At 39.2% G+C, this 20,633-nt stretch overlaps 2 protein-coding genes across 2 annotated transcripts; one reads left to right on the forward strand and one right to left on the reverse strand.

Annotated features, from left to right (window-relative positions):
- Window position 1: 1 nt before the first annotated feature.
- On the forward strand, window positions 2–8,015 carry LOC124222882 (uncharacterized). Its single transcript, XM_046634345.2, has 10 exons — window positions 2–790; window positions 2,179–2,564; window positions 2,640–2,739; window positions 3,029–3,139; window positions 3,224–3,379; window positions 5,232–5,666; window positions 5,829–6,214; window positions 6,555–6,654; window positions 6,736–6,846; window positions 6,955–8,015. The coding sequence occupies exons 1-10, from the start codon at window positions 419–421 to the stop codon at window positions 7,294–7,296; spliced, it is 2,499 nt and encodes an 832-aa protein (XP_046490301.2). The 5' UTR covers window positions 2–418; the 3' UTR covers window positions 7,297–8,015.
- LOC124222878 (uncharacterized) lies at window positions 7,331–19,809 on the reverse strand. Its single transcript, XM_069137975.1, has 18 exons — window positions 19,595–19,809; window positions 18,553–18,922; window positions 18,139–18,485; window positions 17,843–18,076; window positions 17,327–17,578; window positions 17,090–17,253; window positions 14,212–14,473; window positions 13,369–13,738; window positions 12,947–13,284; window positions 12,632–12,862; window positions 12,288–12,539; window positions 11,621–11,784; window positions 9,640–9,913; window positions 8,955–9,324; window positions 8,539–8,876; window positions 8,217–8,450; window positions 7,887–8,138; window positions 7,331–7,812 (listed from the first exon to the last, which is right to left on the reverse strand). The coding sequence occupies exons 1-18, from the start codon at window positions 19,779–19,781 to the stop codon at window positions 7,646–7,648; spliced, it is 4,806 nt and encodes a 1,601-aa protein (XP_068994076.1). The 5' UTR covers window positions 19,782–19,809; the 3' UTR covers window positions 7,331–7,645.
- Window positions 19,810–20,633: the final 824 nt, after the last annotated feature.

The raw sequence follows: 20,633 nt of genomic DNA on the forward strand, positions 1-20,633 counted from the left end.
CGCGTTATTAAACTCGCGGATTATAAACAAAAAATTTATCGATTTACGATCGTATATATTTGTGATCAGAGATTTGAATTTGAAAGCGTTATACGCATAAGTTTGAATGTTCTACTGGCGAGATGGTCGACCCGGAAGTGATCGTATTTCTTGACGTCAAGTATTATCGACGCACTATTCTTGTTACGGTATACATTTATATATATACATCGCTGCATTCGACGTTATTCATGCAGAGAGTAATGCATGCCATAACCCAATAATTATTCGAAAAACTTTTCCGAAGAGGGAGGAAGTCGTTCAGTTATTCAAGAGTTCTTCGTCGTCCGGTCTCGTTCGGTTATGTTAGAAGTTGCATTACGTCTCGTTATATATCACGTATCTAAAGAAGTACCTTGAGATCTTTCTTCACGGCGAGATGAATAAATCCGCCAAAGTTACCGTGTCAGGAGGTCTGGCGAAATTGGATTATCTTTTCAAATGGAACCGAGTCCTGTTGAGATCCTTTGGCGTATGGCCGCTCGATCACACCTCGACATCAAGACTTGAGCGTTTTGGTACATTTTTGTTGATTTTAAATCTCGGAACTTTGGTAATCGCAGAATGGAACGACTTGATTCAAATTTCGGGCAATTTCGATCTGATGCTTGACAATCTTACCGCGAATTTGGGCACCTCGTTGGCACTGGTTAAACTCTTTATTATACGCTGGAATGTTGATACACTTCAGAACCTCATCGCTGATGTTCAAAACGACTGGTCCATCGGTTATACTGATGAGGATATTAAGGTTGGTGTCGCTTAAGATTCACGAGAGTGAAAATCTATCAAGGGAGAAACGTCAGCATGATGGAAAAAAGAAAAAAGAAAAAGCGTGGATATTGTGGTACTCGTATTCAGTGACGATTTTTGGGTCTGACTCGTTAAGTTCCTAACTGTCAAAGTTCAGACAGACGATTACAGCCAATGGCCAAAATTCCGAACGATCAAACGTCGGAATGTTTTAAGTGTTCAGAATTTTCGCAATTCAAAGTCATGACCATTCGAAATTTTGACCATATGGTTATTTGGCCGTGCGAAATTCTGAATATATGGTGTAATGGTCTGTACGAACTTTGACCATTAGGAACTTTCACTCGGGTGCGGGTAAAAAATTAGAAAAACGAAAAATCAGAATGGTCAGAATTCTGAACATAAATATATCGAAAACTCACAATCACGAAAGAACAAAGCGGTGAATCTTCGTTAAGCCAGAAATAATGGAAATAGAATATAAAAGTATCGAAATTTGAAGTTGTAGAATTTCGAATACACAACTGGTGAAAATATCGAAAGGCCGTTGGCAGAATAAGGCAAATGCGATTGCTCGCAAACACAAATGAATAACCTTCGGATTGATCGTAAAGTAGAATTTTCATCTATTCGAATTCGTAAATGCGAAGGATCAAGAATCAGAACGGTTAGAACTTCGAGTAGTTATCTCATGGAAGGCTCGGAATATAGAATTGCCGTATATCTGAATCGTCGGAATGAAGAGTCGCTATTTATGAGAAGAGTCAGGCACATCGTCGGCCACACTCTAAAGGCCCAACCCAACAGCTTCAACGACTCAAAGTTGTCCGTTTGCATCGCGTTCTTTCTTCTTCGTTAAGTATCGAGTAAAGAATTTCTTTGAGTCTGTATATAAAACATTTTACAAGTCAAAATAGATCAGTTGGATAGACTCGGAATGTGAAATTCTGGTGGTGAGTCATCGATACGGTTACTTTCGGAATACCGATCTTTCTGAATCGTACGATTCTGAACAAAGACCCTTCTACATTCTGGATTTTAACTTTTATTTTTATAATATTTGGACATTTGAAAATATGAAACCTTCTACAAATTCATTCTCTGGAATATTGACTCTTTACGTTATTAAATTCTGCATCTCTGAATTCTTGGATTAATGTTTTCCGAAGTAAGTGGGTTCGGATAATAGAGCCATCTACTAAATACATGTTAGGTAAGCTACAGATTTTTATTGGGCACCATTTGGGACTTAAAATTTCCGACAGTATCTGTTCTCTCATATTTGTTATTCGAGTTTATTAAATTCGGAATTCTGAACATTCTGAGTTTCGGTTTATCTGATTTCTTATCCCCACCTCTTGAACCCGTCTTCTTAACGTGTTTCAGGTGATGATGGCTCGAGCTAGGATTGGTCGTTGGTTTTCAATCGCAGGTCCACTTTTGTCGTTGCCTTCGGCTCTCTTCTTTTCGTTCATACCTCAAGTTATTACGCTCTCGATGAATGGGACGGAAATATCGATGTTGATGCCGTTCAGATCTATGTACTTTTACGACGTGACGTCGACGCCCGTTTACCAATTCACTTACTTTTCGCAATCCGTAGCCAGCTGCACATCATCGGCTGCTTATTCCGGTGTCGACTGTTTTTTCGCGGCATTAGCTTTTCACGTTTGTGGCCAACTCGAAATACTCGGTAGTACGATTCGTGGATTCGACGGAAAAGATTATCGTATGGTTAAAAATCTCGTCGAACGTCATCTGCGATTGATCGAGTAAGGCGATTTGAATTTCCTCATTTTATCGTACCCAGTCACATTTTACTCATTATTTATTTTTAATATCGTCAGGTACATCAACGATTTGGAAAGCATTTATTCTACAGTTATTTTCGGTCAACTTCTGGTAACATCGTTGGCGATATGCAGTATTGGATTCAAGTTCACAATGGTATCTTATACGTCATGAATTATGCGCTTGAAAAAATGTTAAACTGTCTTTCGAATTATGGAATATAACAATTCGATGAATAAGTAAAATTTATTATTAATGTACAAAGACAGTAAGACCTGTTTAAATCGTTGAAACAAGAATATTCACCGCAATAGTAAATCACTGCAAGAAATTTTCTTGTCGTCTCTGTAATATTAACACTAAAATTTTCTGGTCCAACGAGTTATTTTTATTTTTTTTTTTATTTCTCCTCATACGGCTTAATAATTGCACAATATCGTTGCAGTCTCTGGACACCGAGGATTTTGGGGATATTGGAAAGTTTTCGGTATATCTATCCGCAGTTTTGATACACGTATTTTTGTATTGCTACTCTGGGCAGTGTTTAATCGACGAGGTAAATAACTTTTCTGTCTTAAATGCCGCGACTGATTGTGCTTGAAGAAAAATTTATTCAATGAAAATTTATATACTTCTTCAGAGCATCCGTCTCAGCGAAGCTGTCTACAACAGTCCGTGGTATGAAATGAAAGGATCTGACGCCCGAGTTTTTCTAATGATACAATCGAGAGCTCAGTCGCCGTTTCAAATAACAGCTTTGAAATTTTGTGTCATGTCACACTCGTGCTTTGCAGATGTGAGAATTTTTTTGTCACTCATTGCATATTCAAAATTCAAAGCTATTGTCAGCCGGAGTTTGAATTTGAAATAAAACGTGATTGACTTTTTGTCAAACGGCAAACTAAATATCGGCGTTGTTGGGATTTTGGGAAGAATTTCATGTAGTTTTGTGGATTCAAATGGACGATATTCACAGATATATGGAATGGGTGTATTTTCGGTAATGTTGTGTATTTTGTTTTCAGATACTTCGTAACTCTTTAACATATTTCTCCGTTCTACGAGCTATAAAATGAATGACAAGAATAGTCAAATTTTGCACGCTTCGAGGATTCTTTAACGGTAAAACCGCTTTATCCGGATGCTTCAGGCAAATCGGAAGAGGTTGCAAATAATAAATTACGAATGATATTATTTCTCTGTAGATATTGCGAAATGTGTATATTTTAAGTATTATCAGTATAATAATCAAAATACGTGTATCGTTGAACTCATCCTAAAAAATTCTTCATCCTTTCCTACTTATCAATTCCATGTCTGTCACAGGTCTCAAACATTCCCGAACGTCTCAATTCATTTTTTACAATGGTAGAACCGTCGGATCATATTTATGTATTTTTCAACCCTCACGAGTAACGAAAAAAAAAGGGTAGGGGTCAATATCCCGAAGGTCCGAAAAGTCGACTGGTCGAAAAGCCGAAATTTTTGAGAATAAAATTTTTAAATCAACGAATGATCAGCGTACCGAGGTTGGGATTTACGACAAATCACCCGGTAGAATAACTGTTTTCCCGAAAGTTCATTTAAACGAACGCTCTCTTATCCGAAAAAGTATTTTCAGAACAGTCGGCGTTCCGAATGATCAAAGCACAAAGTTCCGAAGTTGAGTCTAGATCGGTCCAATAATTGCGAAAAAATTGTTCTCAAGTTGAACAAAAAAAAAATAAAAAATAAATAATCTATGTAACTTCTTCTGTCTTCGGTAAGTTCTACACAATTTTTTTAAGTATTCTAACTTTATCCTGGCCTGAAATTAGATACTACATTTCATATAGGTGATAATGTAAAAACGGAAATAAATTAGTTCAAAGTGATTGGAGAACTGGTAGCGCCTATCTATAGGAGTGAAAAATTCTGGACATATCAACTTACCCGTAAATTTTCTTATTCCTTCCAGCATCATCTCCTTTAAATGATTCAGAGTCGAATTTACTTGCGATGCCAAAATAGGTCTGATTCGGACTGGATACCCAATATTCGAATGAGAAACGTAGTGCTGTTTGAAAGACGAAGGCTGTAGCTTGATTACAGAATCTGTTCATTATCGCAAGATGATGATGCATTTTGAGAAATTCTGAAAATGAAATTGAAAAAGTGGGTGAGACTTGTCAGTTTATACAGTTCTCTTGTTCTATGTCCACGTGTATTCTTTGTGCATTGACCATACCTAGCCTTACGAACATCTAAGACGCTCCGATCATTCGACCGGTCATTTTATAGTGCAGCTTTTGACGCGGGACTTGTAAATTTTTCATGAACGTTGACTATTTGATCGGTAAAAAATGAATAAGACGGAAATGATCCCATTTATACATTTGCACGATGTACTATTAATCGGTAATCTGCGGTTCGAATTCTCCCTCTAAAGTGGAGTCGAGTTAAACGCATCGTGCATTATACATAGAAGAATGGTTCTCGTTATCCGAGAGCCTGGAAAATATATAATTGAGCCTGACTTAAAATGGTCTGATGGTACATCGCAATTTGCTGCATTCACTTTGACAATTATTCTTTCAACTCTTGTAAAGAGGGAAGAAGTCCTTAAGTTATTTAAAAGTTTCTTACCGTACGCATCTTCGATGGGTTAGGTTGGATGTAGTGCGTCTTGTTATAAAAAGGGTCGGAAGTTGGTTGAGAATTTTTTCCTAGGCAATATGGAAAAACCTGAAACACTTGCTGCTCGAGATTTACTAAAATTTGACTACGTCTTTAAGTGGAATCGAAGGATTCTAAAAATTCTTGGCATTTGGCCACTCGACACGGAAGAAACATCGGTATTTGAACGTTTCCTAACTGTTCTCTTGACGTTGAACTTGGGGGTTGTTATAATCGCGCAATGGACCGATTTGGTATCAATTTGGGGCCAGTTCGATCCGATGCTCGACAACCTGAGCGCTAATATAGGCGGCTCGATGGCACTGATCAAGCTCTTTATCATTCTGTGGAATTTCGATACACTTCGTAACGTTATTGCCAAAGTTCGCACTGATTGGTCTGCCCTTTACACTATTCAGGAATTTAAGGTCAGTCGATAAAACTTCCCTGAAATCGTTTCGAGGGTTTAGCTGTCAGTCGGATTTTCTAAATTATTACAAGTTTCGAAGAAAAATAATTTAGCCAATTTCCTTCTTCTTTATCTCTTCGATCTTTTCACCTGACGAATCTTTCATTTCTGTGTATTTCAGCTGATGATGGATCGTGCCAGGATTGGCCGATTGTTCTCCATCGTCGGTCCTGCATCCGCAATCCCGGCAGGTCTGTTCTTCGCATTGACGCCTCAGGCGATTTATACGCAGTCGAAAAATGGAACGGAAATAATGTCTTTACTGCCTTTGAGGTCGAAATATCTTTACGACGTGACATCGGCACCCGTTTACCAATTTAGTTACCTTTCTCAAACGGTACACTGCTACACAGCCTCCGCAGCTTATTCCGCGATCGACTGTTTTTTCGCAGCCCTGGCACTTCACGTTTGTAGCCAACTCGAAATACTCGGTTGCACGATTCGGAGAGTTGGTAAAAGGGAGCCAATGATTCGAAACATCGTTGAACGTCACCTGCGGCTGGTGAAGTGAGTGGATATGATTTTCGTTTTTGTTCTCGGTAATTTACTTTATCCACACAGCTGGAAAAAAAAATGTCCCAGCAGGTCCATTGAAATTTTTGGATTGATTTAAGCATTTTTTTTAATGTAGTACTAAGTCAAAAATAAAGAACAAAGTACAAGTTAAATGTTGGTATGACAATTTAAATCTTAAAACTACGTTAATTTGTGTTATATTCACTAACAGAAATGCAAGAAATAACTCATACGTAAAGTAGACCAGCTGGGATATTATATTTAGTTAAATTCTTCTAACGGTGCATAAATTCAAACTGTCGAATGATTTTTACTTTCAAAACGCCTGCAGATACGTCGAAGATTTGGAAAGCATTTATTCCGCTATTATTTGCGTCCAGCTTATCGTCAGTTCTCTGCTTTTATGCAGTATAGGATACAAATTCATTACGGTACTAATAATGTTACGGGTTATATCAACAACGTGATTAAAAACGTACTTGGAAGAGTCGAATTATTTGACGTTCTTACAGTCATTGGACGGGGGCTACGCCGCAGATGTTGGAAAGTTTACATTCTACTTCATCGCAATACTTATGCAAATATTTCTATACTGCTACTCTGGGCAGTGTTTAATCGACGAGGTAAACTTTTACTATGCGTCTGAAATAACTGGCTGTTTCACCTGTGACGCTGCTAATTTGTACATTGAATAAAAGATGTACTGATTGCAAATTGAGCAACCATTTTAGAGCACTCGATTGAGCGAAGCTGCCTACGAATGTCCATGGTACGATATGAAAGGATCCGATGCCCGAGCTTTTATGTTGATGCAGGCTAGGGCTCGGGCACCTTTTAAAATCACCGCTTTGAAATTCTGCGACATGTCACATTCGTGCTTTACCAATGTAAGAGTCACTGGATATTTTTACGATGACACTTATCCATTCAACTTTGGCACGTACGCTAAAAGTACGACAAAAGACGTGCATGCGATGCAGTATTACAAAATTCCTTCTTCACATTGGTATTGTAATTTTCAGATACTTCGTACCACCGGAACTTATTTTTCCGTTCTCCAAGCGATAAAATGAATGACACCCACATTTAAAGATCAGTTTTAGGAGGTATGTTGTACACTAAAATATTCATTTTCTCGAAAATAAATGTACATTGTATTACTTCTCTTACAAAAGCAGTCTAGTCGAGTTATAAAACTGTGATCACCAACTCCATAAGCTACCAAAAATTAGAGTTGATTCGTCATTATGAAAAATGATTCTTAGAGATGTATAAGAGAATAGTTTAACGTGGAATGTTTTGACTAGTAAATACTGAACAGTGTAGACCAGTGAAAATTTTTTCGAACATGTGGAAAACGAAGTGAAAAGTTTTGCTCATCAAGCGGTAAAAACCGTATCTTGAAGATAAAATGACTGGTGTTTATTTCCGTCGGGTGACGTGAAGCACTATTCCGCCTTTTGGTACAAGCAGAAAATTACCAGTGCCCATTTCTAATGGTACCTTGGTATTTGGGCCGAGGGCGAAGTGATATTTGGACAATAAACTGACGAGGCCAATTTTCATTTGCATCAGACCAAACCTCATCCCTGTAACAAACACAGAAACGGATCAACACCTCGGATGACTTGACTGTGCTTCGCAATCAACGATGAGAGCTCACCTATGCAGTTTCTGGGCCCGTCGCCAAAGGGTAGATAAGCGTAACGATGTCTCTTGGCGATATTATCCTCATTAAATCGTTCCGGATCGAATTTATCAGGTTCCGGATACACCTCAGGGTCCATGTGAAGTCCCAAAAGTGGTATTACGATCGGGGTGCCCTTAGCGATGGTGAGGTTAACGCCTGGCAGTTGAACGTCCTGGTTACAGTCTCTGTTCAGAATCGGTACCGACGGATATTTTCTCAGCGTCTCTGCAAACCACACCAGAGAATCACGACCTTGGTTCCAAGACCGAGTATTTAATTGTGGTGAAAATTTCGTCGACTAACCGGATACTACTTTGTGGAGATAAGGCATAGCCGCGAGGCTCTCGTAAGTTATGCCTCCGAATTCTCCCAAAACTCGGCTAATTTCATCGGCCAATCTCTCCTGCACATCCTGATTAATCGACAACTCGTAGAGGCAGTGAGTCGCCGCCGAAGACGACGTCTCAAATCCAGCTATCCAGAACACAAAGACTTGCGCCGCTCCTTCGAGCATCGTGATCTTCCCGCTGGAAATTTCTGCAACGAAATTGAAAACGGTTTTGAGTGCTAGCTGACGACAGAGTGATGCCTAAATGTTGAAAGGAGGAATAAAAAAAATTCATACCTGGTTTTTCCAATGGTTTCTTGTCGTCGTCACCGCGAACGTAGCCCTTGTTCATCAGCTGCATAACCAGATCTAAAAAGTCTTTTCTGACCAAATTGTTGCTTGTTCTGTAGTCCACCGTTTCCTTGAAAACTTTGATTATGAAGTCTGTAACTTCCTTGTCAGTCGCGGCAATGCTGAACATTTTCAAGAGGGACGGACACAATACCAACATGGCAGTCAGTACTGGCCGAGGTTTTAAGATTTTTCGACCCCAGGCACGAAATTCAGCGTCTGGATTCTTAAGGCTGTTGCACTCGATGCCGAAAGCCACGGACGCTATGACGTCGGTTGTAAACCTGTGAACCAAATCGTTGCGGAATGGATTATTGGACGATATGCACTAACGATTTATCTCGTTCGTCAGTGCTACCAACCTTGCCATTATGTCTTTTATCTCGACGAGTTCGTTCTTCTCGACTTCATCAGCAACGCATTGAACGAGACCGTCCGAGCACTCTTTCACCGTCGTGAACATGTGCTTCATTTTACCCGATGTGAACGTCGGGCTGAACTTGATCCTTAGATTCTTCCACTTGGTGCCTTCTAACATGAACAGGTGACCAGAAAGTGGATCAACTTCTTCGTTGTAGTACAATCCACGGTTTTGAAAATGCGAGAACTCCTTCGTCAGCACGAAACGTATCAGATCAGGATCACGGATCACTAGAGACGGTCGGTGAAACGAGTAGAACCCAAACACAGCACTGTCCTTGAATTCCAGATACAGATCACGCATTAGTCCAGCTGAAAACATGTATTCATGATGGATATTCGAGGATGGTTAACATGGTGAAGGATAACTACGCTGAAGTTAGTTACCTTGACGTAACGACACATCAGGGATAAAATCGTTACTGTGCAATATCTAAACGCCATTCAGAAAGTTAGCTTTTAAGAATATCAGTAGGTTTTGTTTATCATGGTTTATCAAACTTCAGACGATTCCAAAAGTGCGAAGTACGGATGTTTCATAAACATTGATTGCTGCAGTAACCTTGCTAACTTCATCGTCACGGAGAATATACAAAGGATTATGACGCCAGATTATTTAATTCGAACCTATGGATTTCCTTGACCTTACGACGTCCCACAGGCTTCCAAAGGGAACGAAAGGCTCCGCTTGTGCAATTCCTTTGTGCTTCCAGTAGTTGTAAGTCACATTTTTCAGGTAAATGTACGCAGCACCGGCTATCGCTAGTACAATACCCAGCAGTTGAAGCAGAAAGTTGACCACTCCAAATTCCATGGTAACGAGACGATCACGAGTAAATGATGGAGTTGGCAGTTCTTTTATGCCAATTTGCACTTTGACGGTTAGCGGTTCGAAAATCTTCTGCAGGTAATAGTTTTTCATTAACATCACGTCATCGTATCAATCATTAGTTCATTTATACAGGCACGCGAATAAAACCACTTCCTTACCCATACGACGAGAAAATATCCGGGTTGGATTGTTTATAACGTTGATGAAGTTTTTCCTAACATCGACTGGTAGCAGCAACGAATAATTTAGATCGGATACAATGTGGTCGTTCTCTCTTTCCCGAACAGTCTGGAAATGCTCTTGCTAAATGATCATCGGAGTGGTACAAGATACTGTCTTTGATTACTATGCAGTCCGACATAGATAACGAAATGTTTTTCAGTTAGCCAAGACAAGAATGTAAAAATGCCTTTGTTAGTTAGATGTAACCCTGCAACGTTGACTGATAATGTTATCTCTCAAGATGCATTGCTAGATTGGAATACTATAATACTGTACCACTTTTTTTCTTCAGCACTGACTTCGCCTCATTGTAATTCGATCAATGTAATCTATGGCGATGGTAAAAAGCTTATGGAATGAAATAAAAATAGTAAATACAAGCACGTGTCATGAAATACATGGATAATGGGTCACGGAAAAGAGCGTTTCTGTACTTTGTTGCGTATTTTTGACTCACTGTGTGTGTTCAGCGCTATACGGTGATCGGTCACGTCGACTGGCTATCAACATGCTGACAAAACGTACAGAAACATTTTGCTATAATAGTTTTTTCTACACATGAACTCGCGGCACTTCATCTCCACAGAGCTAATATATTTCGCGAAAAAACTATCATCACAGTAGACTATTATAGATACCGACGTTATTCTAAACAGCGTATTCTATAACCGGTCGTAGCTACAGAGGAATAGTTCCGAATCCCGTTATTTGTTCATTCCTTTACGATCGCTGCTAGAAGAAGCATGAAGAGACGCGGAGAGGGGCGGAGAAAGAGAGAGAGAGAGAGAGAGGTGGGGGGGAGAGAAGGAGAAAATTATTCTTTGCTTGCTGTTATATACGTAATAGAGTTTTTTTAATTTTTGTTTTTTTCATGCAAATTGTGTTTGTACAAGCAAAGTACGATAGCGAAATTAAAGTGAAGTTTTCAACGTTGGGCCTTATTCTAACTCTTGAAATTTTCTACGTTACAAAGTTTTCTGTCAATTACTTTTTGATTCCTACAATTTTCCACCGAAAAACATATTATTAAATTTCATTATGCGGCCGATATGGACTCAGAGTGGATTGTAATCGGAAATAATTGAACAGTATTCATTCCGGTAATGAAAAATATCAACACAATGGGTTATGTTATGCTGTGACTTCCTCTTTTACAGGCAAAACTAGTAATCAGGTTAATAGGACAATTATTTAGGTATGTGGTTACAAACTTGTGCAAAATAGGCTGATGGAAAATAGGTTTCTATATGATTCTTTGTGCTTCTTTAGTACTAGGTTTTTCTTGTGCCGAGAATATATAATACGCATCCTAGCGTACGTATTACGAAAGTCATTTATATTGTAGGTTTACTTCTACAGGTCGTATACGTATTTACACTCACATCTAGTATAATGATAATTCACGAAACATTAGTACCTTATCATTGGTAAAAAACAAGGTAGTTAACCTTAATCTTAAATGTTATCATACCAAAAATAACGGCTTATCGTAACAGAAAAAACAAAAACAACAGCGACAGCAAAAACCACAAAATTATCTCGTGTCTATAATCAGTATCTTTCTTCTACTTTAAGAGTCACTCCGCCGAGAGGACCGTGCAATATATTTCCTTTGTCGACTGGTAGGGGCACCTTGGTGTCCGGTCCTGGCTTAAAACGGTACTTGGAAAACAACGTGATGAGGCCAATTTTCGTTTGGAGAAGGCCGAATCTCATTCCTTTCGCAAATATCAAAGGAAAAGAGAATCATTGGAAACAGTTCGATGAAAGGATATCTGACAAGAATGGTATCCAAGGTCAATCTCTCAGAGCTGATTTATTTTCTAATGTGTTATAGTAGACTAAAAACTAAGAGACATGTACTTTTTTCATCTGTTAATAAACACTTTAAGGGGGATAAACCACCCTCCAAAGTGAGGCACTTCTTTTCTTTTTTTTTTTAATTGACAAAATTACATTTTTCTTTTCTCGTTATGTGAAAACTTTTCCAGCTGGATTGATGAAAAATATTATACTCTTGTAGATAAAACTTCCAAATCGCCCCTTGACGTACCTTACTTTGGGGGGTGGTTTAACCCCCTTGAAGTGTTTATTGGCAGGTAAAAAAAAAATGGGTGTCGCTTAGTTTTTAGTCTACTATAACATATTACAAATGAAATGAAATCGAAGAGATCGACCTGGAATACCTTCCTTGTGAGTCAAAGTCACGGTGCTAACTCACCAATGCAGTTTCTGGGTCCTTCGCCAAATGGAAGGTAAGCGTATTTGTGCCTCTTGGCGATGTTTTCATCGCTAAAACGTTCCGGGTCAAATTTGTCTGGATCAGGGTAAATGTCAGGGTCGAAATGGATCCCCAGAACCGGCACGACTACCGGGGTTCCAGTTGGAACGACAAAGCCAGTGTCAAGCAGTTCAATCTCCCGATTGCATTCTCTGTTGAGGAGTGGAACCGATGGGTACTTTCTCAGGGTCTCTATGAAGCGGTAAAAAAGAAGTTTGGTCGAAGAACAAGATTGTTGCTCGAGTGGTAGCGAGCATAATTAAAAATTCTATTCTTCTACTAACCAGAGACCACTTTGTGAAGATAAGGCATCTCATTTATGCTCTCGTAAGTCAAGCCTCCGAATTTTTCCAGCACCGTGTTTATTTCGTTGGCCATTTTTTCCTGAATTTTCTGATTCAGTGCCAACTCGTAAGTGCAGTGTGTCACCGTTGTCGATGACGTTTCGAATCCGGCTATCCAGAAGACGAATGCCTGCGCTGCTCCTTCCAGCATAGTGATCTTCTCGCGGGTTTCTGCGGACGATACGTTATGTCATAAAAACGTTGGTGCCTTGACCACTTTCGAACGTTGAGACGTAAAAGAAGCGAATAACTCACCCGAGGCGATCACGGACTCCTTGCCGTCGTCTGACTGCAGGTAACCCTTGTTCATTAGCTGCATAATCAGGTCCAAAAAGTCCTTCCGAACGACATTGTTAGCCGTTCTGTACTCTACGGTGTCCTTGAACGCTTTAATGAAGAAATCGGACGCCCCTTTGTCCGTGATACTGGCGTTAAATAGCTTCAACACAGGTGGACACAATGCAAATAACGTGTTCTTGACTGGCTTGGGTTCCAGCAACTTTTTACCCCACGTGCGAAATTCTGCGTTTGGATTTTGGAGACTGTTGCATTCTATTCCGAAAGCAACCGATGCGATCACATCTGTGGAAAACCTGGATTCAGAGAGCAAAGATCAACATTCGTAACTTTATATAGTCAACGTAGAACAATCGATTTTTCGAAAAGTTGAAACCAACCTTGCGACGAGATCCTTGATTTCTATCAGTCCGTTCTTATGCACCTCTTCTGTTAAACGCTTGCCCAAATTGTCCGCGATGTCCTTCACCGTGGTGAACATTTGCTTCATCTTACCGGACGTGAATGTTGGGGTAAACTTTATCCGCAAATTGCGCCATTTTGTTCCACCGATCAAGAACAGATGAGCTGACATCGGATCGTGTTCCTTGTTGTAGTACATTCCACGATCTTGGAATCGTGAGAACTCTTTTGTCAGTACAAAACGAATGATGTCGGGGTCGCATATAACCAAGTTAGGTTTGTGGAATGAGTATATTCCAAAAATGCGATTTTTCCTGAACCGCAGATATCCGTCGCGAAACATTTCGCCTGTGTAACACGTTGGGCAATAAATTTTTGGTACTTTTGACGTAACCGTCTTCTTATAGTAGCGAACAGAATCCATTTCAAGAAACCCCGTATGGTTAGTGTACCAGTTATTGATCATGTTCCAATTATTGACCTTCTTTAGCTGTATCTGTTTGATCCTTGGTTCGAAAATTATAAGAAAATAAATTTACAGTGTCTAACACTCTAGCAATTGGTTTTAGTTACCAGGAAATTTACAATTTGTGACGTAAATTTGTGAGTTTGGAAAATAAAAGGGTCAATAATTGGCTCTAAACGTATCAATAACTGTTAAACTTACCTTATTCGAAGGTTACAAGTTCAATAATCGTAAATAGAAGTATTTATTTCATACCGTTTTACCTTGAATCTTTTTCACTCGGTCTCATCCCGAAAACTTTGAAAAATTGTGTTTCACCATCGGTAAAAAATAAATCGATTTGCAATTTTTTTACCAATAGATTTCTGCGAAGTGAAGACCGGCCACAAGCTTCCGAATGGTGTCATCGGTTCGGACTGAACAATCCCTTTTGAACTCCAGTAATTGTAGGCAACATGCTTAAGGTAAATGTACGTTGCACCGATGATCGTGACTAGAAATGCGAGAACTTGAAGGAGAATTCCTGTTGTAATGAACGCCATGGTTCCCGACTGCAACTCAATCTTGTACTTTGGAGTGAAACACAGTCCATAAGTCGCAAGATTACGGCGAACAAAATATTAACGGTTTTTCGATCAGATTGTCGAAATTTTTTTTTCGCATTGAAAACACAAATGTTTATGTTCAAAGAGACTCTAGTTGTCTTCAAATGTCTTTTTCTACAATTTCTGACTAATCGATTTGAACGTATGCTGCAGCAGTAAAGCAATTTTTTTCGACTGACCGAATACCGATTTTTCCGTACCACGTGTATAATGGCGTAAAAGGATTGTTTTTTTTTTTTCAGCACTGTTTCATTGCGTGCACATTAAAAAAATCCACTAGCGAGAAAAATCGTAAGGGCCTTTTTAGAACGATGAAGAGACAAACAAATATGTCGCAATTTACGACTGAGATGATTCGGATTCTCTAATTCGCGAGACGATTGAAGTACTCTTGGTTGAGATGCAGCGATATATACCTCGAGTATCTTCGCTTCGCGATCCCCTTCTCCATAAATGCTCGAAGGTCGCAGAATCTTTATCGCTAATCGCGTACATAGCGAAAAGTGATCGTTTCGTACTTATGTCAGCTTATTAAACTGTACGTATGTACCAAATTCGCTACAGTTAATTGAATCTAATTACTCATCGTTGTTTCGTTTGGATGAATTTTTTTGCAAATTTATAATACGAAATATCATTTGTCGAATTTTTACGCAGCGAAAGCCTAATTTTTCAATGTCTCTGTGAAGCGGTAAACAAGAAGTGTGATTCGAGTCAACAAGATTGTTGCTCAGACGGTAAGAGGATAACCGAGAAGTAAATTTTTCTATTAACTCGGCACCACTTTGTAAAGGTAGCGCATCTCAGTTAATTTACACTAACGTAAGTCAAACCAACGAAAAATTCCAGCATCGTGTTTATTAAACCTTTCGTTAGTCGCCCTATGAGCGTGACACCACCTTTTAGAATAAAAAACGTGATATATGTATAAAACTATACGGGTAATTCTGATGTCATACTTCACCGATTCTCTCTCTCTTAATTTATAAAAAAAGAAAATATATTCATGTTCAACAAGATCGTGAAAAAGCGGCACAGTGATTAATTATGCGACTCAAAGCATCGTATCAAATTTTTCCATCACGTTGCCAGACTTCACGTAGTCTTTGATTTAAAAGTAATTATATTCGACACATTTATTTTCAAAATAAACAATTTAACCATCGAGCAGAAATATTTCATTATTATATTGGTATTTGGTAACACGTCTCATTTCGACGAAATTCTTAGCGCAAGCAGGCGCGAGTAATGAAATGTTAATCGGCTAATTTCTGGTGGGTTCAATTTTCGGATCGTTGCATCCTGTTGCAAAGGAAACCGATGCAATTGCATCGTCGAAAACCTGGTCTCACAGATTAGCGTTCACTCTTCGTAACTACTAATTGTCTCGTCTGTAAGCAAATGAACGACATGTTTGCTGGAAAAAGAATCTACAAGAACGATGATCGGTTGCCTGAAGGTGGTACAAGATGATTGAGACACTTCCGGCCTGGATAATCACCTGCGTTTAAAAGACATGTTTTGTTTTTCATTCGTCGCATCGCTGAGTATTTTTTATTTATTTTTTTTACCAGCATACCAATTATTACGTAATTAAATCAACGTTGTCCAACTGTGTGATAATGAATTTTGCGGAGTGTGTAAGCTCACGCAAGTTCGCTTTGCTCCAATATCTATCGAAAACATTTTAACAGCGAACGCAGCATGAGTCGCAGAAGTTTTACCGAGGCGGAGGCGTGTCAGAGAGCAATAAGCGTGATTCGTGTGCGTTGTACGTTCAGGCTTGCCGAGTCATCGTGATTATAAACAATTCTCTGCCAAGAAACGTCCGATTACTATGTATGTTGCACACATACTGCAGCGGGTTATGTTTGCAAATGTATAGAATTTTTTTATATGCATGGCAGTAACACTGGCTTATGAGACGAGATTGTAACCGTCTAAAGAATGCTAGAGAATTAATTTAATGTGTTTGAGAATAAATGAATACATAAATAACTGGTCTTCGGACCCGTCGAAAGAAATACCATCGATAATAGTAAACATAAGCAGATTAAGGATATTGTATATTACGTATTATTGAAATATGAATCGGTAAACTATTGGAAAAAATGAGTTTACGAGAAAAAAAATCATATTTTAAATCATAAAATCAGTGTGAATTTTTTTCAGATTTTTATAGATGGCGTTTTCGGAATTGGTTTGTTGATTATCTTTTTAAATTTCACCGGTGGCTGAAAGATGACTGAAAAAAATTTCCTGACCATTTTGGACCGGCTGCAACATCATAATAAAAAATCGTCAATATCGAAGGGGGTGAGGTACATGGATTACAAATTTGACACGGAATGCTCCATATACACTGAAAATTAGTGAAATGTCAGTGAAAAGTTAGTGGATCGTCAGCGTATGTGCACTGATTTTTTCCCTATGGTATACTCGTAACTGGTAATCAGTGATCTTTCATTGTTCAAATCCAAAAAGTTGATTAAAATTTTCGTAAGAAAAATTATCTAGCATGAGAGGTACGTTAATTCGTACTACTTGGAGAATGGAAGACTAAAAAATTTCGAAATTTGTGAAAAAACAAATGGCCTAAGTGTGATGCTAACTATTTTTACTCTTTCAATATCTTTCTTCGACTCGTAGGATCACTCCACCAAGTGGCATGTGTAAAAAGTTTCCGGTATCGGCAGGCAGTGGTACTTTTGTGTCAGGCCCTGGTTTGAAACGATACTTGGAGAGCAGAGTGATGAGTCCGATTTTCGTTTGAAGGTAACCGAATCGCATGCCTGTGAAAACGTTGAAAAACAATTATTCGAACGGTGTTTGCAGTGGAAGGAAATCGGTACGATAAAAACATACCGATGCAATTTCTGGGCCCTTCGCCAAAGGCTAGGTAAGCGTAACGGTGCCTCTTGGAGATGTTCTCCTCCGTGAATCTTTCCGGATCGAATTTTTCCGGGTCAGGGTAAATTTCGGGATCCCAATGGATACCCATTACTGGAACGATGATCGGCGTTCCTTTCTCGACGACAAGACCAGTGTCGAGTAGCTCGGTATCCTGATTGCACTCTCTGTTTAGGACGGCTACTGAAGGATACTTTCTGAGGGTTTCTGTGGAACGTGAAAGAGAAGTTTGATAGGCGATGAATGCGGTGTGGACTTCTATGGAATGTTTTTTCGTGCTAGACCAACGCTATATCACGTCAACCTAATACTACTTATTTTCAATCCAACACTATATGGCGATCAATTGTCGAATTAGCCACGATAATTTTTCCACAGTAGTCCACGTCGGTTATTTTTGGTCAGTTTTAACAACGTTAATTTTTTTTATGTTCTAAGCGACAGTGTTTCGAAAATCCTTCGTTGACTGACCTGAGACAACTTTGTGAAGATAAGTCATCTCGTTTATGCTGTCGTAAGTCAAGCCCCCGAATTTCTCCAGTACTGTATTTATCTCATCGGATAATTTTTCCTGGATATCCTGATTCAGGGCCATTTCGTAGAGGCAATGAGTCGCTGTTGAAGACGAGGTTTCGAATCCACCAACCCAGAAAGCGAAAGCCTGCGCCGCTCCTTCCAGCATCGTGATTTTGTCGCTGGCATTGACTGGGTGGATTTCGTCAAGGTTATGAAATTGGAACTCGAGGGTAAATCAATAGGTCCCATACCTGAGTTCTGGGCCGTTTCCTTGTTGTTGTCGTCTTCGTCGCCCTGTACGTATCCCTTGTTTATGAGTTGCATAGCAAGCTCAAGGAAGTCCTTTCGCACTACATTGTTGGCTGTCCTGTAGTTTACGGTGTCGGTGAACGCGTTTAGGATGAAGTCGGAGGCCCCCTTGTCGAAGAATGGGATCTTCAATATCTGCAGCACTGAGGGACAAAGTGCCATCAACGCATTCTTCAGCGGATTCGGCTCCAAGAACTTTCGTCCCCATGATCGGAACTCCGCATCGGGATCCTCCAGGCTGTTGCAGTCGATCCCGAAGGCCACGGTTGCTATCACATCGGTGGAGAACCTGCATCGAATAACTCCAGCTTTAGTAATCATTGACTCGTTCGCGTTCCTCGAGGTGAGACGATTACCTCGCCATCAGATCCTTGATCTCGACAAGCTCGTTCTGTTTCGCCTCGTCGGCCAGACGCTTGTCGAGGTTGTCAGATATCTCCTTGACGATCGTGAACATGTGCTTTATCTTGCCGGACGTGAACGTCGGCGAGAACTTCACCCTGAGGTGTCGCCACTTTGTTCCACCGGTCAGGAACAGGTTACCCGACATCGGATCGAGCTTCTCGTCACTGAACATTCCGCGGTCTTGGAATCGCGGAAATTCCTTCGTCAGCACGAACCGAAGTATGTCAGGATCGCAGATCACCAGGTTTGGCTTGTGGATAGAGTAGAAACCGAAAATTCGCTTCTTCCTCAGACGGAGATAACCGTCGCGCATCAATTGACCTTGGAACAAGTTACAATGGGATAAAAATTTGGTGTGGATATTTTAAAGCAGGTGTCAGTTTAACACAATTTAGAATGAAACCAGAGGTAGACTAACACGGTTAAAAAATCGCGAAACGTAAAACACAATTCGAATGCGCGGCTTTTTTCATGAAAATTTTCAAATCGACGGTAGATTTTTTCACACATAGATATGTGATATAATAAAGTTTTATATTTTTTTGATAGTTGTTTACTAAACTGCAAGTTATCGCTTGTAACTCGAATTTTGACAAACTTTTTTACACTCAGTGCGAATATACTTCTCTTCAAATTTCATAATCCTTACAGTCGTTGCTCGACTCAAGGTCTACACTTGGGTTAGCGCTGATAAACCTGATTCTGTGTCGTATAAAACTAAAGAAATTTTTTAGTTCACTCGTTTCGGAAATGGCTTTTTTTTTTTTGAACCCGTATATAGTGGATAATTGAAGTTGGATTAAGATAAAAAAAAACAAATGCCGACACAAAAAAAGTTATGTTGTTTCTTGAACTATTTGATGCGATATGTGTTATATTTTTGATGCCACGCCAATATAACGTATATCATGTAAGTCTACAACGGTCAAGTTTGGTTCTTTCTCGCTCGATTGAAACACCATTTTTTTCTCATGAAGATAATTCTTTCTTTACCGATTGATCTTTTCCTTGAAAGGAGCGGCCACAAGTCACCGATCGGTGGTATTGGTTCCAGCTGTGCAATTCCTCTGGAACTCCAGTAGTTGTAGGTTACATGCTTGAGGTAAATGTACGCTGCCCCGACTATGGCTATTATTATTCCCAAAAGTTGGAGCGCAAGATTGACTGAAAATAGCGCCATTTTTCTCTATTTTGGATCTTATCGTTCGTAATATCTGAAATTACAAATTACATTTAAATGACAGCGATAAAGTTTATTCGTTTCTTAATTAATCGTATCGATAGGAAATTGGTAGCGATTGAATATGCTAAAGATGGGGGGAAGATTCCTTAATGAAAAATTCAATACGTTTTAACAATTTGATAAATCGGTCACTTGTTTTAAGGATGGAAATATTTTTTCGGCACACTTTTGGTGGTGATTATTATTCGAGGTTTGACCGTGTTATCAAAATTGTTGTACAGTTAAGATTTTCATTCTCTGTTCTAATAATAATTGAATTTTAACAATGAGGCGAAATCTATATTAACAATCTTTTATCAAACTATGATTAGTAGAGTGACCATTTTAATTTATTTATAAATATGACTACACATGGGCTGTCATTAATTTTAAAATTCATTCATTCATCATTCATTCCCGGTGTATTTAGTTAAAATCAGTGTATCGTTGAAATTATGATGTATTGTCAATAACGGTTTTTCGTCGAGGCACTATATTTGTTTATTGCACTTTTAATGTTCTCGTTCTATCGTCTCTCTTTTTAAATTTGCTTGGCTTTTCGAGTGTTTGAATTGTTAATTTAACAGGTATGTCCCCGTAGTTTAAATTTCCGTTATTATTTTTAAATGGTCGATTTTCGATCAGTTACTATTTCAGTTCAGAGAGGAACACCTCCGCACCTCCTTCCTCCTGGAGAGACGTAGACCAAACCTTCTGCTTTCAAATTTGTGACCAGGTTCCCCACTCCCTGGGTCTAACCTAATCCACTCGTGCCGTGTTCATCGCGCATTTATATTTGAATCATTACAC

Source organism: Neodiprion pinetum, chromosome 7 (genome assembly GCF_021155775.2).
Source record: "Neodiprion pinetum isolate iyNeoPine1 chromosome 7, iyNeoPine1.2, whole genome shotgun sequence".
NCBI classification, from domain to species: domain Eukaryota; kingdom Metazoa; phylum Arthropoda; class Insecta; order Hymenoptera; family Diprionidae; genus Neodiprion; species Neodiprion pinetum.

Bases quoted from the DNA above. Each gene is read 5' to 3' on its own strand.
- LOC124222882 (XM_046634345.2), top strand. From the start codon at position 419: ATGAATAAATCCGCCAAAGTTACCGTGTCAGGAGGTCTGGCGAAATTG. The intron at 3,140-3,223 runs GTAAATAACTTT...ATACTTCTTCAG, and splicing joins GGCAGTGTTTAATCGACGAG to AGCATCCGTCTCAGCGAAGC. The intron at 3,380-5,231 runs GTGAGAATTTTT...TCGATGGGTTAG, and splicing joins CACACTCGTGCTTTGCAGAT to GTTGGATGTAGTGCGTCTTG.
- LOC124222878 (XM_069137975.1), bottom strand. From the start codon at position 19,781: ATGGCGCTATTTTCAGTCAATCTTGCGCTCCAACTTTTGGGAATAATA. The intron at 18,923-19,594 runs GTAAAGAAAGAA...ACTTGTTCCAAG, and splicing joins TTCAAGGAAAAGATCAATCG to GTCAATTGATGCGCGACGGT. The intron at 17,579-17,842 runs GTCAGTCAACGA...CACGTTCCACAG, and splicing joins TCTTCACAAAGTTGTCTCAG to AAACCCTCAGAAAGTATCCT.